Raw genomic sequence first — 17641 nt, forward strand, 5'->3', positions numbered from 1 at the left:
TACGGGCCACATGAAATAAGGTTGGAAAAAGATTATCAGATAAATCAACTGAATCAAACTGACCAACATGTATATGAACTGAACCCTTGTGAAAAGGGTTCCAATCCATAAAAACTGTATTCTCGATGAATGTTTTATCTACTTTCCACTCTTCCTCACATCAGCTACAAAACTGTAGCAGTTTTTTATTGTGGGGTATAATAAATCTGTTTGTAGTTTGTTTGTGGTAGAAAAATATTAGAACAATTTAAGTTAAGGAAAAAGTAATGTGAAACTTATTGGAATTATTATAATATCAAATGAAGTTCTTTGTTTGTTTCAGTAAGGGTGGTGGCGGAAATGTTTAAAAACTTATTTATGAACCCAGAGATTGTTTGTCACTATTACCTCTTGCAAAATGTCTTATCACAATCTACAGCATGTGTCACTGATGTACATCTTCACATAAAACACTGTGGGCCAGGACTCTGAATCGAAGACCGGTGTGTAGCTGTCTGATGTAGATTTCAAGGATGATTTTCCATTTTTTTCATTTTTTTAAAAAAGTTTTGTGTATACTTCTCTCTACTTGAACCTCATGTACATATCTGCAAATATTAAAATATTAAGATGTCTTATTTTTTCTATTTTTATATTATTTGTATATATTGTTCTGTTTGATATTGGAGTTATTGCAATATTTTTACTATTGCAATATTTTTACTTTTCATTATACTATACTTTTGTTTTCTCTTCACTTATTTATTCTTCACTATTTATTTATTTTTTTTCTCTTACCACACACTATGTGCAATTTTCCTCTTTTCTTCATTTTCAACTGGGAGTTAAGTAACAGTAAGAATTTCCCTACGGGGATTAATAAAGTTATTCTGATTCTGATCATAAAACTCTGGAAATCATGTCGTGAGCAGCAGTGAGAGGTTAGCAGGCACATGAACTGCACATGGGTAATATGTGGTTTACTTACCACGTTCATTACGATGTGAATCTTTCACTACTGGAAGATATTAATGCAGCACAATCCAGCAACAACAGTTGAGACTGAGGTCAAAGTGTTAAGGAAAGCTAGGTGGGTCTGTGCTGCCCCCTCGCGGTGATAGAAGGGGACAAACACAAGGCAGGGTGCGCATGCGCAGTTTAGCCGGCAGCAGTATATGACCGCCCGTAGCCGCCTTCACCTTCAGCCATCTTAACCATGTTGGGTGCTGTGGGACGGTACTGCAGCGGAGCTCTGCAGGCTTTCAAGCCTGGGATTAACTCTTTGAAGACAATCAGTGCGAGACATGCAGCTCTTAATTCGAGTAAGTGAATATTCTTTAAACATGGGTCGGCTGTCAGCATTGTGTGCCCTGTCCTGTGACAGATATCTAACGCAGATGTATGCACGCTCAGTGGGTCAGGCCTCAGTTTTACCACGAAGCCTCTCCATTCATTTGATATCAATATGTATTCAGTTCAAGCTGCTAAAACAAAATTCAAGCAGTTATTTGGTCACATTCTTACTCCAATCAGACGTTGTAGCGCCAGTCATGGTGGTTGGTGTACTGACTTCAACTGATGACCTTTCCAAGTAACTTAGTTCAAATCAAATGTTTGACACACTGCGTGTTTGAACTCACAGCCTGTGAGGTTCAGTGTCAACAAAATGTGGGTAATGCTTTTACGTTTAGTCTCTTACAGTGACTAAACAGGGTTTTGGTTTTTCAGACGTAGTTGCTGCTGTTTCATGTAAAGTCACTTTTAACATGTTGTCATTAATGTCATTTTTCTGTTACCGTCCTTTCAGGCAGGGGTTATGCTGCCCCAGCTGCTCAAGCTGCACTGGCCAATGGCCGCATAGTGGCAGTGATTGGTGCAGTGGTGGATGTCCAGTTCGATGAAGGCCTCCCTCCCATTCTCAATGCACTGGAGGTGGTTGGACGTGAGAGCAGGCTGGTGCTTGAGGTGGCACAGCATCTGGGTGAGTGGGTTGAAGTGATTCTTGGGTTTGAAACGCTGCTCACCAAGTCAGTGTTTGGATGTCTGCTATGAACTTTAAACATTGTCTTTACTGTCTTTCATCATGTGTTTCTCCAGGTGAAAACACAGTCAGGACCATTGCCATGGATGGTACAGAGGGTCTGGTTCGTGGTCAGCAGGTTCTGGACACTGGAGCCCCCATCAGGATCCCAGTGGGCCCCGAGACCTTGGGAAGGATCATGAATGTCATTGGAGAACCCATTGATGAGAGGGGTCCAATTACCACCAAACAGTAAGTATTGAGAGGATCATGATGCTGGAGGAATTTTTATATTTTTCTTAATGTCAAGAAATGACAATACCAAAATCAATTAAGCGGTCTCTAAGTAATTTCTTACTTCCCTGTTTATCTATAAAAAATGCAATATAACCCTTATTATCTTACAGGACTGCTCCTATTCATGCTGAAGCCCCTGAGTTCACAGACATGAGTGTGGAGCAGGAGATCCTGGTCACTGGCATCAAAGTGGTAGATCTTCTGGCACCCTACGCCAAGGGTGGAAAGATTGGTTGGTCGATAATATTACACTGTAGAATTTATTTTTGTCAGCACTCAAATTTTAATACATACTTATAATGAGAATTGTGTTTTGTTTTGTTTTTTTGTGCGTGTTGTATTCCTTCAGGTCTTTTTGGTGGTGCTGGTGTTGGCAAGACTGTATTAATTATGGAGCTGATTAACAATGTCGCCAAAGCCCATGGTGGTTACTCTGTGTTTGCCGGAGTGGGAGAACGAACCCGTGAGGGAAATGACTTGTACCATGAAATGATTGAGTCCGGTGTCATTAACCTGAAGGACACCACCTCAAAGGTAAAGCCCTCAATGAGTATAATGTATTTGTTAAAACACAATTTAGCTTTTCTGATTAAGATACCTAGCACAGTATAGTACATCACATAAAGTGTAATTTATCAGTTTTGATGGATTCATGTGTTAATTTGTGCTAAGCTTTCTGGGTCTTCATGTCCTCAGGTAGCGCTGGTGTACGGTCAGATGAACGAGCCTCCAGGTGCCCGTGCCAGAGTTGCGCTTACTGGTCTGACTGTCGCTGAATATTTCCGTGATCAGGAGGGACAGGACGTGCTGCTCTTTATTGACAACATCTTTAGGTTTACCCAGGCTGGATCAGAGGTTCACAATGCCAGATAGATTTTTTTTTTCCTCATTATTTGCGGATGTCATCCACTAAATACTGCTCTCCATGCATATATGTATTGTGTCTGAATATTTGTGTCCTTTGGCTTCAGGTGTCTGCCCTGTTGGGTCGTATCCCCTCTGCTGTGGGTTACCAGCCTACCCTGGCCACTGATATGGGTACAATGCAGGAAAGAATTACCACTACTAAGAAGGGCTCCATCACCTCAGTACAAGTGAGAAGACACATGGTGCTAATGATATCTCAGCATGCCTTGCTTTTTCTGGATTGTTCATACTAAGATTGCCAATTGTGTTACAGGCTATCTATGTGCCTGCTGATGACTTAACTGACCCTGCTCCTGCCACTACTTTTGCTCACTTGGATGCAACAACTGTGCTGTCCCGTGCCATTGCTGAGCTTGGTATCTATCCTGCTGTGGACCCTCTGGATTCCACCTCCCGCATCATGGACCCCAACATTGTTGGGTCTGAGCACTACGATGTTGCTCGTGGTGTACAGAAGATTCTTCAGGCAAGCCTTACATTAGAAGCCAACAAATTTTGAATGACTGTCAACAATTGCTGTGTTCCTAAAACTAAATGTAAACCTTGTCTAACGGCCTAGCTGTTTTTTTTTCCAGGATTACAAATCATTGCAGGACATTATTGCTATCCTGGGTATGGATGAATTGTCTGAGGAAGATAAGTTGACTGTTGCCCGTGCCCGCAAGATCCAGCGTTTCTTGTCGCAGCCCTTCCAGGTAGCAGAGGTGTTTACTGGCCACTTGGGCAAGCTGGTGCCTCTCAAGGAAACAATCAAAGGCTTCAAGAGCATTCTAGGAGGTAGACTCTGTACCATGGCTAAAACATTTGTAAGTGGGATGAACTTAATGGATGTTTGATGGTAATGGCTATTCTTTTCTCTCTTCAAGGTGAATATGATGCCCTGCCAGAGCAAGCTTTCTACATGGTGGGTCCCATTGAAGAAGTAGTCCAAAAGGCTGAGAAACTGGCAGAGGAGCATTCATAAGTGATTTGTCTGCAAGGTTAAAAAGTTTTATGAGATAAATATTTGTACAGTATAATTTCTATTTGAGGAACTTCTAACGTCTCATGCTAAGTATGTTTTGTAGTGGTTCCATTTCTCTGGAAAAGTGAAGATGAAATTAAAAATGATATTGTGATGTATATGTTTTTTGGTCATGTTTTTTTTTTTTTTCCTTTTTAGCACCGTCTGTGAGCAAACATTCTTGGTTGGAAAATGAAAATGTGTTTTAATGAAAACGTCTCATTGGTAACACTTACATAATACTTAAATTTAACCGAACATGTAGCTCAGTTTCTTATTCAGTTCCCTCTCTTGCTTAAGGAGACTGGAGCTGTATTCTCTGAAGGCTTCGAAATCCTGCAATTGGAGAAAAAAACATGTTGAGCTTGTTCTTAACTCTGGCTACTGTCAATTTCACTTTTCAATACTGCAGATTTCAACAAACCTTTTTAAGATCGTCATAGTTTGTCATGGACTCATCAAGAGCACACTGGAGAGACTTCACTTTTACATCTGCATTAACAGCTTCTGCGTCCTGTTCAAACCTGAGGCAAGGTTGAGGGCAAATCAGATAAAAGTTCCTATATTCAGCAGTGCAATAAAAACATTGTTGACCCACGATTTACCTGTCCTCTGCTTCAGCCCGGGACTTTTTCTCTTCTTTCCATTTTCTCTCCAGCTGCTGGATTTCCTCTTGTTTCTCCTGCATGAAAGACTAAATTCTGTTCATTCTGTGCAGAGCTGTGTTTTTAATGAAAAGAACAAATACTCTTTTCTACTCACCTGTATCACTCTCCCTCTCTCCACAGACAGAGACAATAGTTTGTCCTTCTCTTTGGTGAGGCTTATTATGTTTTCTCTCATCTTGATCTCCTTCAAAGCATGCTTTTCTTCAGCCCCGTCTAGCTTCAGCTTCATGGCTGCTTGTGGAAAGGAGGCCACAAGTTTAAAAGTGCTTGTATTTTGGAGAACGATAGTGAGTTGACTACCCACCTTTGGACATCTCTACAGCATCTCTTTTCTGTTGCTGAGCGTCATGCAGTTGATCAAGTAGCGATGCTTCTTTGGCTTGATGTTGAGTTGCCTGTTCCTGGAGTTTTGACTGGTATTCAGCTAATTTCTCCCTTAAACATAGATGTAAAAACATAATCAAAATTATTAGTGTGAAGTAAATGTTGAATAATGAACTACAACTGCAAGTAATGTTAAGTACTTAAGTTACTACTTTCATTACGGATTAATCTAAATATATATGTTATTTCTTTTTAATCAATAGCCTATAAAATGGTTTAAAAAAGCAAAAATGTCAATAGTTGATAAATGAGTGACTTTGACAAACTTACTGATATTCATTTTCTTTATTCGTATAATTCTCTGTCAGCAGTTTGATTTCTTGCATCAGGTTTTGCACAAGCACCTCTTTATCTTGTAGTTTTTGGGAGAAAAGCATGTCATTTTCTACCTGCAACTGTTTGTTTTCCATCTTTAACTGGGCATTCAGATTTTTGTACTCTTCCATGAAAGTAATAATGGCTTGATTGTTGGCAGCTAAATCCATGAATCTCTTCTCTAATAACTCTGCTTTCTTTCTTTCGCTGTCCAGTTCTTTCTGGCTGCCTGTTACTCTGTGCTCCAGCTCGGTATTGATGTTTTGCAGGGCTTGACATCGAAGAAGCTGCTCATCTGCTCTCTGTTTCAGTATGCAGATCAGACTTGACTGTTCATCTATCCTGGACCGCAGCATTTTTGTCATGTCCTCTGCAGAAAGGCTTCGAAGATTTTCCAGTGACCTCTGAATATTGTCCACATGCTGGGAACAAGGGAAAATGTTAAAACATGACAGACAGATGCTTTTGGCAGCTTCTTAGTGAAATTATGCTGTTTGCACTAGAGCATAACCTCAGTTGTATCCAATGTCTACTTGTACTTCTAAGAATTAGAGTTAACTATAATTTAAAAAAAATGGAAAACGAACAAATATTCACGAGAGAAGCTGATACCAGTTAATATTTGACATTTTGGCTTAAAAAAATGACTCAGAAGATTAAATCAACAATAGGATTTGCTGCCATTAAATTTCAAATAATTAACGGTTAACGGTTGCTAGTTTACATGAGCTGCATTTTTTTCTTGCTAATTTAGTTTAGTTAGTCAGGTTTCAGTGTCAGGTTAATTAAAATACTCCAGAAATAATTTTAATGTCACTCATTTGTAATATAAGTAGGAGTGTTGTCAGGAGACGACGAACTAACGAAGTCTTCTGCAGCCTCTCATTAGCTAATGGTGGATTTACACTGATTTACCGTTTTCATCGTTAGCTGTTACATACCTCCGCCAAGTTCATGAAGTTTTCTGCGTTGTTTTGTGGAGTTGCCATGATGAGTAAGAGTTAAGAAGAAGTAAAGCCCCTTTTCCCAGTATTGTTTTTAGCTAGGTTTTTTTTTTTACTCTACTCTCATTTCCACGTTTCTCGTACCAAGCATCTCGGAGTTTCAGTTGCTTGGTCACTAATGGTAACCAGCTCTGAGCGGCGCTCTAAGGAACAGCCGCGGTGGGGGAGACGTTGGTACCGGCCCTCGGCCGCACGATGGCAGTGTTCGGCTTCTTTTCCAACAGTTAAGGCATGCACCATCTCAAATAATTGTGGGAAAAGCAGTAGTAGTTTTCGATACCTAAATCTAGTTTGGTACATAGTTATTTAATTTAATGTGTCAGTTGCTTTTTTTTTGGTCGCTAATTCATAAATTGTCCCCAAATCTTTGGGGACATTGCCTCTTTGTACGTTAATCCTACAGAATCTAGTACATGGTGATGAATTTATGGCTACTTGTGGCGTTTTAACCTCTTACAGCATCGGTTTAACATGTAAAACACTCTTACACTGCCTGAGGATTTTCTTGTTATATTTGTATATCAAACTCGACGAGGGGAAGTGGGTGTAAAGCGTCCAAAAAGGCTCCTTAGTCGAAGTCGAACCAGTGACTTTGGGATTACGGGACACGTCTCGGCCTTCGGGACACCGAAATTCAAAGCTTTAAGCAGTTTTATATTTTAATTTTCTCTCATCATTATTCTCCTCTCAGGAGCCCGTAGGTAACCTCTCTTGGTTCCAAGTGTGGGGCAAATAAACAGGGATGATATCACGCTGTGAGTGAAAAATCACTGGCACTGAAGACAAGTCGGACCTGCATGGCATTATGCAGATTCCAGGGCCCGAGGGATTTATTCGGAGGGCCGAGGCTGGGTTGGGGGAGCGGCTGTCCTGGCCTTTGTGCACGCCCCTTTTCATCAACTAGCGGGGCCAAGAAAGACAGGGGAAAGCAACAGCATCCCAGCCCCAGTCCCTACAGCTCCTCCATCTGCACAGCGGAGCTGGACGGACCAGCCAGAATGTGGAGAGCACTGCTACTTAAACTCCTTCTCGTCTTCATGTGCTGTGTTAGATGGTGCCACTCTGAAGGTAAGAAGTGTGATTTTTTTTGTTTGTTTTAAATCTCCTACTTTTTTCCTATCCACACAGGCTGTCAGCTCAGTGATTCATTGTACAACTGGTTGAGCTACTAGTGATTCAGCCATTGCACTTGTTGCTCAATCAAAACAAACCACTTGTTGAGCTAATGAAATGAAGCTGAATTTTTTTGCTGAATTAACAGGTTGGTATTTTCTTTGTCAAAGCAAAGATAAAAGCATCCACCCAATGAGTACAGTTCAAGTTTTCATGAGACTCAAAGATGCTATATTAACTGAAGTCATGAAAATAACCTTGTTGATGATTCGAAAAGCCACTGTTTTAATGGAACCACACAGTATCTTCCACTAGTTTTGATGTGACCACTAGGTAAAGTAACTCTGTCTCTGGAGCTAAACGTTTTACCACGTAGTATTACTTTAAAGGTTGAGCACAAAGCCTTCCTCAGACAGATTGGAAGTTCTCTTGAGGAACTTTTGCCTGAGCTTTACTGTTGCTAGGTAACAGAAAAGAGCATGTGACTTACAGACAATCTGTGAGGACTGAGAGCTGCTGGTACAAATCTCATTCAGTGGAGCAGATTTCACGCCGCAAACCACTGATTCAAAGTTGATTGCAGCTCGAGGAAGAACTTTATTTTCTAATGTAAGACAGAGACAGCCAGAATGCTGAGATGCTGCTCTTTATACGTGACAGTATTGTGTTTGTTTCTTGTGTTTGTAGCACGACTAGATCCTGCTTCTCAAATTGTAATCTGCTTTCTTTTTGCTCAACCCTTAGTACGTAAGCTCCTTAGTGTGAATCAAGCAACTAATTACACTGCAGGTGCTGCAGAATGGAACCATTTCTACCTAAGGAGCAGTTTGGAGTTAAGAACAAAACTGTACCATGACTAAGGTCGAAGCTACAGCTTTTCATATTCATGTATTATGAAACATCCTGGGCCCTATTTCCTCACTGGCTAACAGACACAAAAAAAAGGTGAACTCTTCATGCCAAAAAGACAATATAACCGTGCTGACACTGAGACTGTGGCATTTGGAAAAAAAAAAAATCACTTGGCATTTCCTTTGAACCACAGCAGCCTCAGTGCTTGCAGCTGAAATTTGCTGATGACAACTGAAGTGAACAAAACGATGACTTGACTAAAACAACAGACTTTGTCAGCATGTCCATGTTGATTATTAGCACCAATTTGTTGTGATTAACAGACCGCAATGTAGACTACTTAAATAAAATTGCAGGGAGTCTTGTAGATTATTAAGATGTTCCATAATTTATTAGTATGTATCACATGCTTCCTGGAAGCTTTCTAGTGAAGTGTGAAAATGTGTCTCTTAATAATATACTGACAAGATTAGTAAGGGTCTATTTATATAGTTTTACTATGAGGGGACAAGGTGCTTTCTCTAATCTCTGCTTGATCCTCCACAGAAATCCTTCAGTTTGATGATTGTTTCTTCCACAACCTTCTGTAACACATTATCCAGGCCTTGGCTTTGATAATGCTTCAGAATGCTTACACTGGCTTTAATAGCTAATGTGACAGTCTGGGGGGATTTCATGGTGCTGGTTTGTTAACTGTCCTCTGCCATTTTTGCTGTTCCACACATCTTTTGTCAGTAAATTAAGTTGTTTTCTCTGTTAATCATTGGCCACTGACTTATGAAGTGTGACAAAAGGAAGATGAAACAGAGTAATGAAAAATGACAACATGATTGTTGATGTATTTTTAGTCTGCTTGTATTTTGGTCAAATGTGGGGCTAGTCTGTCCTGATTTGATCAAACTTACTTTCAGTTTGAGTCTGAAATGACATTGTTTAAAATGTTGGGTTCAAACCTTCCAAGACGCACACACACTTGGCCAGCATGTGCACGTTAAACCTCACACATGCCGGCTTCTTTCCGGTGTAGGAGCCTAAATCCTTGTGCAACAGTAACACAGCGTTAGAAGCAAGAACGCAGTTGGCACAAATCAAGAGCAAATCCTTTCTTTTCCTGCAGCTCCTTCACTCTAGGTTACAGACACTGAGGATGGAGTTTAGCCTCCAGCTAACAGCTGGTGAGCTGTGACTCACTGTACAGAGAAAAAAATAAGTTGTCCCAGTAGCTGTGTCGTTGCATTGTGACAACTTCATTTATGATTCGTTTCACTTGTGCTTTTGTTACAGCACAGACCAAAAATCATGTTGAGTATTCCTCAATCCTAACCAGACCGAGGCTTTATTCCTCACTCCATTTCTTTCTTCCTTTTGCTCCCATGCCACTGCCAAAGCCCCCTTGTTTTTTCACTGTTTTGTGTGTAGCAGTAAGAGCCAAAGTCACTTGTTTGGCAATTGACTGCATTCTGCTGCATTGATTTCCATATGAAACAGGCAGCAGCACTTCGCTCTGACAGCATGGACGGGTCCAGCGTTTCATGCTGCCAGCAGCCGTTTTCACCACTTTTCTCCACACACATTCAGTGAGTGCAGAGGGCTGCGCCAAAACAAGACGATGTTGATGAAAGCTTGACGACATCTTTCAGACGCTCCACGTGACAAGAAAGAGATTCAGAGACTTTCAGCTGTAGTCCACAGGTGTTTTCTTAATGGGTGGTCATGAGAGGGGAGCTTATGTTTCACTTTTGTTTCACCTAATCGCAGGAAGTAAGCCTCACTGTACTCTGCTTTCTACTGTCCATCTCCAAAGTGGCTTTTTTTTAGGGTGACACTTCCAGTTATGAGTTTGCATCCCTGCTGGCGCCTCTTTTGTGCCATTGTAATTTCACAGTGGGGTTTAAGGCGTTTGGGGGGTTTCATTCTAATGAAAATTCCTCTACTGCTCTTCTTTGTTGGGCAATAGTAGGGCGTCCTTATCTTCCCGCATGGATAGTGCGGTGCTCTCTCCTGCTGTGGGTTTAAGTTGCTAATTATAAAAGACAAGACTAGAATGAAGAAAAAGGAAAACATCCAATAAAACACATAAATAACAGTTACACTCATCATCAGACTCGGACTAAGCATTCTTATTAAAAGATTTACACATTTCACCTTGCCTAATGCTATTGTAAATATAGTAAATATTTACCTAATATTTACTGACATAGTCAAATTGCGACTTTGTCAGGATGAAGACAGAGAAATTTGAGGACTAAGGAAAAGTTACAAAGACGATGTTCTTTTCAGAATGTAAGAAGAACCCTCACACAAGATAGTGCTGTTGAAAGGTTCAGCTTCAGTGTATCTGTCACCTTTCCCAGAAGTAATACTGTCAGGAAACACTGGCTGCATTTGAAAGCCTCCAGCAGATTGGTTTCTCCTTGGTTTTAAGTTGTCAACCTAGGTCTGAATGTATGTCAGCTGTAAACGTCTTGACCTGGTCTAAAGCAGGTTTTGTTATTTCCTTCATTTTTATGGTTGTGTTTCTTAACTAATGTTATTATTGTTATTTGAATGTGATAACTTTTATATGAACAATCTTTAAGATATATTTTCTAATTTTTCTAAACTTCTACTAAAACTTTTTTTTTTTGGTTTTTGAAACTTTGCATTCCTGTACTTACAATACTATTGTCATTTAATACTTAAATGTTTTGTATATGCCCTTCATTTTCAATATTGTGTTTTTGTTCAACACAGTTGCATCTCTTAGCCATTCTTATACTGTATGCAACACTTGTTCCTGCTGCCATGCTATAGATGATGCTGAAACCTCTGGGATCACTGCCTTGCAACAAAGGCTCCCTTTCAGCAGATTGTGAGCAATTTTATCATTGGTAAACTGAGCAGGAAAAAGGTTTACTTCCTGGATAGCTGCTGTATAGGAGTTAAATTAGCAAACAAACAGACTATTGGTTTGCAGACAATGCTGGGAACACATGCTGGGAACAAGGGAAAATGCCCCATGTTAAAACATGACAGACAGATGCTTTTGGCAGCTTCTTAGTGAAATTATGCTCCAATTATCCAATGTCTACTTGTAATTCTAAGAATTAGAGTTAACTATAATTTTAAAAAATGGAAAACGAACAAATATTCACGAGAGAAGCTGATACCAGTTAATATTTGACATTTTGGCTTTAAAAAATGACTCTCGCTAAATGATTTTAGCTCTAGATTAACGGTTGCTTATTAGTTTTTTATACAGTATAGTGGAGATAAATGGGAGTCCATTTTAAGAGACAATTCATTTCTAGTAGTTTACCTTAAAGATGTTACTTTATTACTCACATTTGCTCAGATGAACGCACATAACACTTCTGCACAACGTGTTTCTGTATATTCCTAGTAGCTTTAAGTAATTACAGAGGAATTGCATAGCTATAGCAAAGGGTTAATACAGTATTATCACAATATTTTAATAGGTTGTTAGCTTTGCTGTTAGTGTATGGTGCTATTTGATCAAGAAGGGAGAATGTTTCCAAAATGCTGGATAAGGCGGGACAGAGATAGACCACCAACCCCTAGCATGCACCACCAATCACCACCTCACAGCTCTTCTCATGAAGAATTTGGGTTGAAATGGCTGCGGTACCACCCAGTACCACTATTTATTCCAATTACATTTCAGACCGGACAGGAACAGCATGCACCATAAATCAGGCTGTCAGAGAGACAATCAGAATTGCACATTCCTATTTGGACGGGTCTGATGGAGTGCTCTGCCACTAAACTATGCTGCCTGAATCAATCTCCCCTGGAAAATGTCAGAGAAGGTTGAGTGGTAGCACCTTATCTCTACAGATGCCACTCAGTGAAAACATCAAAAGGAGGCTCAGGATGAGTGCGCCGAAGGTTGTGTAACTGTCGGGAGGACGGCTGGCACGCTTGTCTCCAAGGCTTGTCAATGCTATTAAAAGCATGCTTCATCAGTGGAAGACGTCTCTGCCCCCATGTGCCATGTTTTTTATTTAAATATGGATCAATTTTTAATAAATATAGAGTAATTTTCAATTCTCAGTTCACAGCGGGAACAGAATTATATCATCATAATATTAATAATTTAATCAATATTAAAATGAAAGAAACCTTTATGAAACACAATTTAAATAAAAAAAATTAATTGCATGTAAGTAAAAGCTTGAAGTGAACCACTGAATTACGCCAAATTCTATTTGTGTTTAGGATGTGAATTGGGGCAGTTCCGCTGTGGGACAGGCCGATGTATCCCAGGCGACTGGCACTGTGACGGGACATCAGACTGTGTGGATGACTCTGATGAACACGACTGCCGTGAGTTCCTCATTATATCACACTGTGCTCACACTAAATTACCTGAGATGGTTTGGAAATTTGTGATACTCATTCTAACCTGAATTTTACAGCAGTGGTGGAAGGAATACTCCTGTTTTTGTTAATCCTGTTTTCAAAATTCTACTTCTTACTAGTCTTTCTACTATTTTAGTCTGTATAAAGCAAAATATTTTCCTCAGAAATGTAGCGGAGCATAAGTAAATAGTAGCATAAAATGAAAACATTCCAGTAAAGTAACTCAAAGCAAATGTACATATTAAGTTTAGTCTTCAATCAGCTGTTATAAATTACAAAATGCTTCGTGTGTATTCCCACAGCTCAGGTAACATGTGATGAGAGTCATTTCCAGTGCTTGAGTGATGGCGAGTGTATCCCAGATGTGTGGGTGTGCGATGATGAGGAAGACTGTGAGGATGGCTCAGATGAGAGGCAGCACTGCTGTGAGTACAGTTTACAATAGTAACAATTCTGCATGGAAAATCTACCAGGTTATTGTACTGTACTCACTATATATTTACAAGTAGATCAGAGTTTAAGTTTCTTGTTTGTTGCTAAAAGACTCTCCAATCTATCCCCAGCTGCAAGGACGTGCACCAGTGGCCAGTTCAGCTGCAGCAACGGGGCGTGCATCCCAGGAGAATACCGATGTGACCGTCTGGCGGACTGCTCAGATGGGTCTGATGAGAGAAACTGCCGTAAGTCTTCTCCAGGGTGGTTTCCTTTTTTTTTTTTTTTTTTATCTCAGGCTCCTGTGGCATTTTAATCAATTTGTTAAGATTAAGAGGCTCGCTGACTGACAGAATGGGCCACAATATGCTTCTTGTTGTCAGAGGTTGATTGCAGATTCCTTGGTGGATTAGTCAAGCTGAAGTTCAGCTGCTATGCCATTATTGTGCCGACATGGTAGACTCACAGCACTACACACTGTGGTAATCTCACAATTGCATAAAGAATGCTGTGGTGACTGCTGTTGTTATGGTAGTGGCGTTAAACTTTAGTCTCTTATCCTTCCCATTTGCTAAGCTTTGCACATTTTAAAAGCTTAAAAGACCACAGTTGTCAGGCTGATTTGAATGCACAGCATTGCCCTGATGATGATTTAATCTTTCAGATTACCCCGAGTGTCCACAACTGAGATGTGCTAATGGGGCCTGCTACAACCGGACTCAGCGATGTGACCAGATACTTGACTGCCGTGATGGCTCTGATGAGGCAAATTGCAGTAAGAAAGCAGTCAATTTTTAGCAACTTCCAGACAACCTTCACTTGGACTGTGCGGCAACACTGCAAACACACAGCATCACTACATGGTCCTTTTTGTCTTTTTCTGTTGTGTTTTCTTTAGCACAGCACTGCAACACGGGCCTGTTTCCATGTCATAACGGAGTCTGTGTTCCTCAACGCTACGTCTGTGACCATGATGATGACTGTGGAGACAGAAGTGATGAGCTAAACTGCAGTATGAAGCCTCTGTCTCTATACCCTCTTTTTCTTCTTTAATCTAACCCCATTGTTAGTCTAACATTGTTAGTCTCTATAGACTTTCAAGTCTCTGATCTTTTATGTGTATTAATGCTCCCCATTTACCTGCAGCATATCCAACATGTAGAGGCAACTACTTCACCTGCCCCAGTGGCCGCTGTATCCATCAAGTCTGGCTTTGTGATGGAGAGGATGATTGTGAGGACAATGCTGATGAAAAAGGCTGTGGTATGTTTACCAGCAGAAATTTACAATTTTTTAATTTAACAATTTACTGTTTGGACCAGTAACAACTGGAGCTCTCTGTGTGAACCTGTTTCATCTCCAGTCTCCATGGTCGGTTCGGGCTAGCAAGACGCTATGCCTGTGCTCCTTTAAGTGTGTTATTCAAATGCCTCTTTGTGGCACAAGATTGCGCAGCCCCCCCAAAGGGCTTTAGAATTCCTTCACACGGCTGTGAAGAGTGTGTGTTTTTAGAGGATGGGCTGCAGAAGCCCTCTGAGCCCCCATGTGACCCCCTCAAAGCTCCACTACCCTGCATCGATTTAAAGTGACAGTAATTTCCCTGACAATGAAGCCCCAGTCACAATTTTCTTAAGATCAGCACCAAATTCCTGTGGAGGCTGCCTGCCTGCCTAATACATACCTCACTTATTGAGTATCTTCAAATTCCCAACAGTCTGACACAACAGCTCTCTCCTGTTCCCTTTTCTATCTGTAAGTCTTCACAGACTTAGATGATGACTTGGTTTTGTCCATAGATAATGTGCCGAGAGAGTGTTACCCGGGAGAGTGGCCCTGTCCATCCTCTGGCCTGTGTATCCCCATGGATCAGCTGTGTGATGGAACAGCTCACTGTCCCGAGGGAGAGGACGAAACTAACACCACTGCTGGCCGCAACTGCAGTTAGTACCGATGCAGCTAGTCCTAAATACATATTAGAACATCTGATATCACAGAAACTGTGCCACTGAACTATATTCCTCACTATTCTGGTTTCTGTTTTGGAACAGGTATCTGGCGATGTGCCTCTCTAAGCTGTGAGCATCGCTGTCATGCTTCTCCTGAAGGAGGAACCTGTTCTTGTCCTTCTGGATACATTGTCAGCAGCAATAACAGTCGCTCATGTATAGGTATATATCCTTCATAAATTTTACTTAAACACAGCCCAATGATCAAGATTTTTGTTAACCTAAATCGCAGGATGCCAGACGTAAAGAGAAACACTTTTACTCAAATAACACCTTAACTTTGTCCATATAACCATTCACACTTCATTTGCAAAAAAAAAAAGTCCTGACCAGAACTTATCAGCTCAAATCAGGTTTATAGCATGGCACATGAAATCTGCTCACCCACAGAATGAGAGGTGCTATTTGTCTGGACTCAAGAGTACATTACAAAAAACTGTTTAGACTCATGGCCAAATGAAAAAAAAGTGAAGGGAGGTATTGTTGATTTGCAGCTCTTTACACTTTTATGTTGTCTCTTGAAGACCTGTTGAATGTGTAATGTGACTCAAACGGAACAAGTCGGTATGTAATCCTCATCAGCTGTAATTTTGATTTCATGCTGAAGACTTTGACGACTGCTCCATGTGGGGCGTGTGTGACCAGCTGTGTGAGGACCGCATAGGCTCCCATCGCTGCAGCTGTCGAGAGGGCTACACCCTGGAGCAGCACAGATACTGCCGAGCTGACGTCTCGAGTGAGTGTCATTTCCTTTCTGTTTGAACAGTTTTACATCCAGTATGCTCAGATTTTGAATGTATGGATGATCCACCCAAATGAGGCCCATTAGCATAGACCCCTTTCCTTTTTTGCCAACCTCTGTGGCTGCTCTACTGAGCGTCTGTGCTTCTTTGTGGTGCATTGCTGCGTACCGAATGTTGTTTTAGTTAGTCTCTTGCCTTTGTTGAACAAAGAAAGAGTGTTGACTGAGAGGCTGACCTCTTTGCCTTTTAGCTTTAGCAAAAATAGTGTGAAATGAGAATGGCTAGAAAGTCCTCTACTTTCATTTGTCTGAGTCTGGGATCTGAATGTGATACATTCTGTAAATTCCCAATGATCTTTTAGTTTGGAATGCATACAGCAATACTGATTTCTTCTTTAACACAGACCAGCCTCTGGGTCTAACCTGAAAATCTCACAGATAAGGATTTCTTCATGTTTTGTAACTTGTTGTATATTCTTTCCTCTTCAGCTGGAGTTCCTTCCTTGATATTTTCTAATGGCAGAGACCTGCTAATAGGTGACATCCACGGCAACAGTCTGCGCACTTTGATCCATTCACAGAACAGAGGGGTTGCAGTGGGAGTGGACTTCCACTATAATCTCCAAAGGATCTTCTGGACTGATACCATTCAGAATAAGGTATTTCTTTTAACCAATTTACATAGTCTGTGTTTTATTTACTCTTACTACTATGTTAGTCATAGAGCATAACCCTCAGAACTGTCTGGTATGCCATGGTAACAGTTTATGGGAAGTAGACTAGTTTCTTGTTTGAATAAATACTTGAGTTTGACTGGAGCTGGCCGGGACTGAATTCGTTCTTATCCTTTAAAATATCAGCAATGTTGATACTATAATAATGGGATATCTGTTGGCTCCTTTGCGGCTGGGTCATAATGAAGGGGAAGTAGATGTGGAATGGAATCCAAATGGCCTAATCTTGAAACCTGTCTGATAGGCTGGTATGATGTTCACATACCAGGGTGCAATTTTTGTAACTTGATCATGTTAGAAGTAATCATGCTGTATTTGTTTTCAGTGGCACTGTCCATCTATATGCATTCTTTGGCCATCTAAAAAGTCTTTGTTCAGCTTATGCCTTGGCTTCTCAGTGGTTTGAACTGCAGCCACTGGGCTGAAAGACTAGGACGCATCTCTGACTGGGCATCTGTGTGTATCAGCCACCTCCATGGCAGCATGTCAGATTAAAAGTAGGGAGAGCACAAACAGGGCATGTGAATGCAACTGGAAAGGTTAAACTATCAGGCTATTTCCACATCTTCAGTTTCTCTTTAAACAGGTCAGTTGAAAATCCTGCTTTTTAGACATGTGGATCCTGTTTCAAAAGAAGCAGAGCTGCTAAGAGCAGTGCCCCCTCTAACCAGCTGTATAGTGCCAGGGCTTCTGGTCTGAGAAACTAGTGCCATCATAGGGTAGACTGGCAGCTTCAGATCACCAACTTACAGAATTAACAGAAATATAACACCTTCCCTTTTACATTCAAGCCTACTCTTAAT

The 17641-nt window shown here is 40.8% G+C and overlaps 3 protein-coding genes across 3 annotated transcripts in view; 2 read left to right on the forward strand and 1 right to left on the reverse strand.

The window, feature by feature from the left end:
- Positions 1-1169: 1169 nt before the first annotated feature.
- LOC121194004 (ATP synthase subunit beta, mitochondrial-like) lies at positions 1170-4345 on the forward strand. Its single transcript, XM_041056487.1, has 10 exons — positions 1170-1301; positions 1787-1960; positions 2077-2251; positions 2407-2528; positions 2646-2830; positions 2993-3151; positions 3268-3390; positions 3477-3689; positions 3799-4000; positions 4090-4345. Exons 1-10 carry the CDS (start codon positions 1196-1198, stop codon positions 4185-4187), a joined length of 1557 nt encoding a protein of 518 aa, XP_040912421.1. The 5' UTR covers positions 1170-1195; the 3' UTR covers positions 4188-4345.
- A 130-nt stretch (positions 4346-4475) lies between these two features.
- Positions 4476-6582, reverse strand: zgc:172182 (coiled-coil domain-containing protein 89). The gene is made up of 7 exons (XM_041056520.1): positions 6535-6582; positions 5549-6015; positions 5199-5329; positions 4989-5125; positions 4832-4908; positions 4651-4750; positions 4476-4562 (listed from the first exon to the last, which is right to left on the reverse strand). Exons 1-7 carry the CDS (start codon positions 6580-6582, stop codon positions 4476-4478), a joined length of 1047 nt encoding a protein of 348 aa, XP_040912454.1.
- An 820-nt stretch (positions 6583-7402) lies between these two features.
- The window catches only part of lrp2a (low density lipoprotein receptor-related protein 2a), a 43657-nt gene continuing 33418 nt past the window's right edge, over positions 7403-17641 (forward strand). The window contains 12 exon segments of the mRNA XM_041056419.1: positions 7403-7515; positions 7517-7665; positions 12781-12888; positions 13227-13349; positions 13488-13604; positions 14021-14131; positions 14255-14368; positions 14503-14619; positions 15153-15296; positions 15405-15524; positions 15970-16098; positions 16594-16763. Of these exon segments, the coding sequence (XP_040912353.1) occupies positions 7403-7515; positions 7517-7665; positions 12781-12888; positions 13227-13349; positions 13488-13604; positions 14021-14131; positions 14255-14368; positions 14503-14619; positions 15153-15296; positions 15405-15524; positions 15970-16098; positions 16594-16763 (1515 nt within the window).

The sequence above is a fragment of the Toxotes jaculatrix genome, chromosome 15, assembly GCF_017976425.1.
Source record: "Toxotes jaculatrix isolate fToxJac2 chromosome 15, fToxJac2.pri, whole genome shotgun sequence".
Lineage (NCBI taxonomy): Eukaryota > Metazoa > Chordata > Actinopteri > Toxotidae > Toxotes > Toxotes jaculatrix.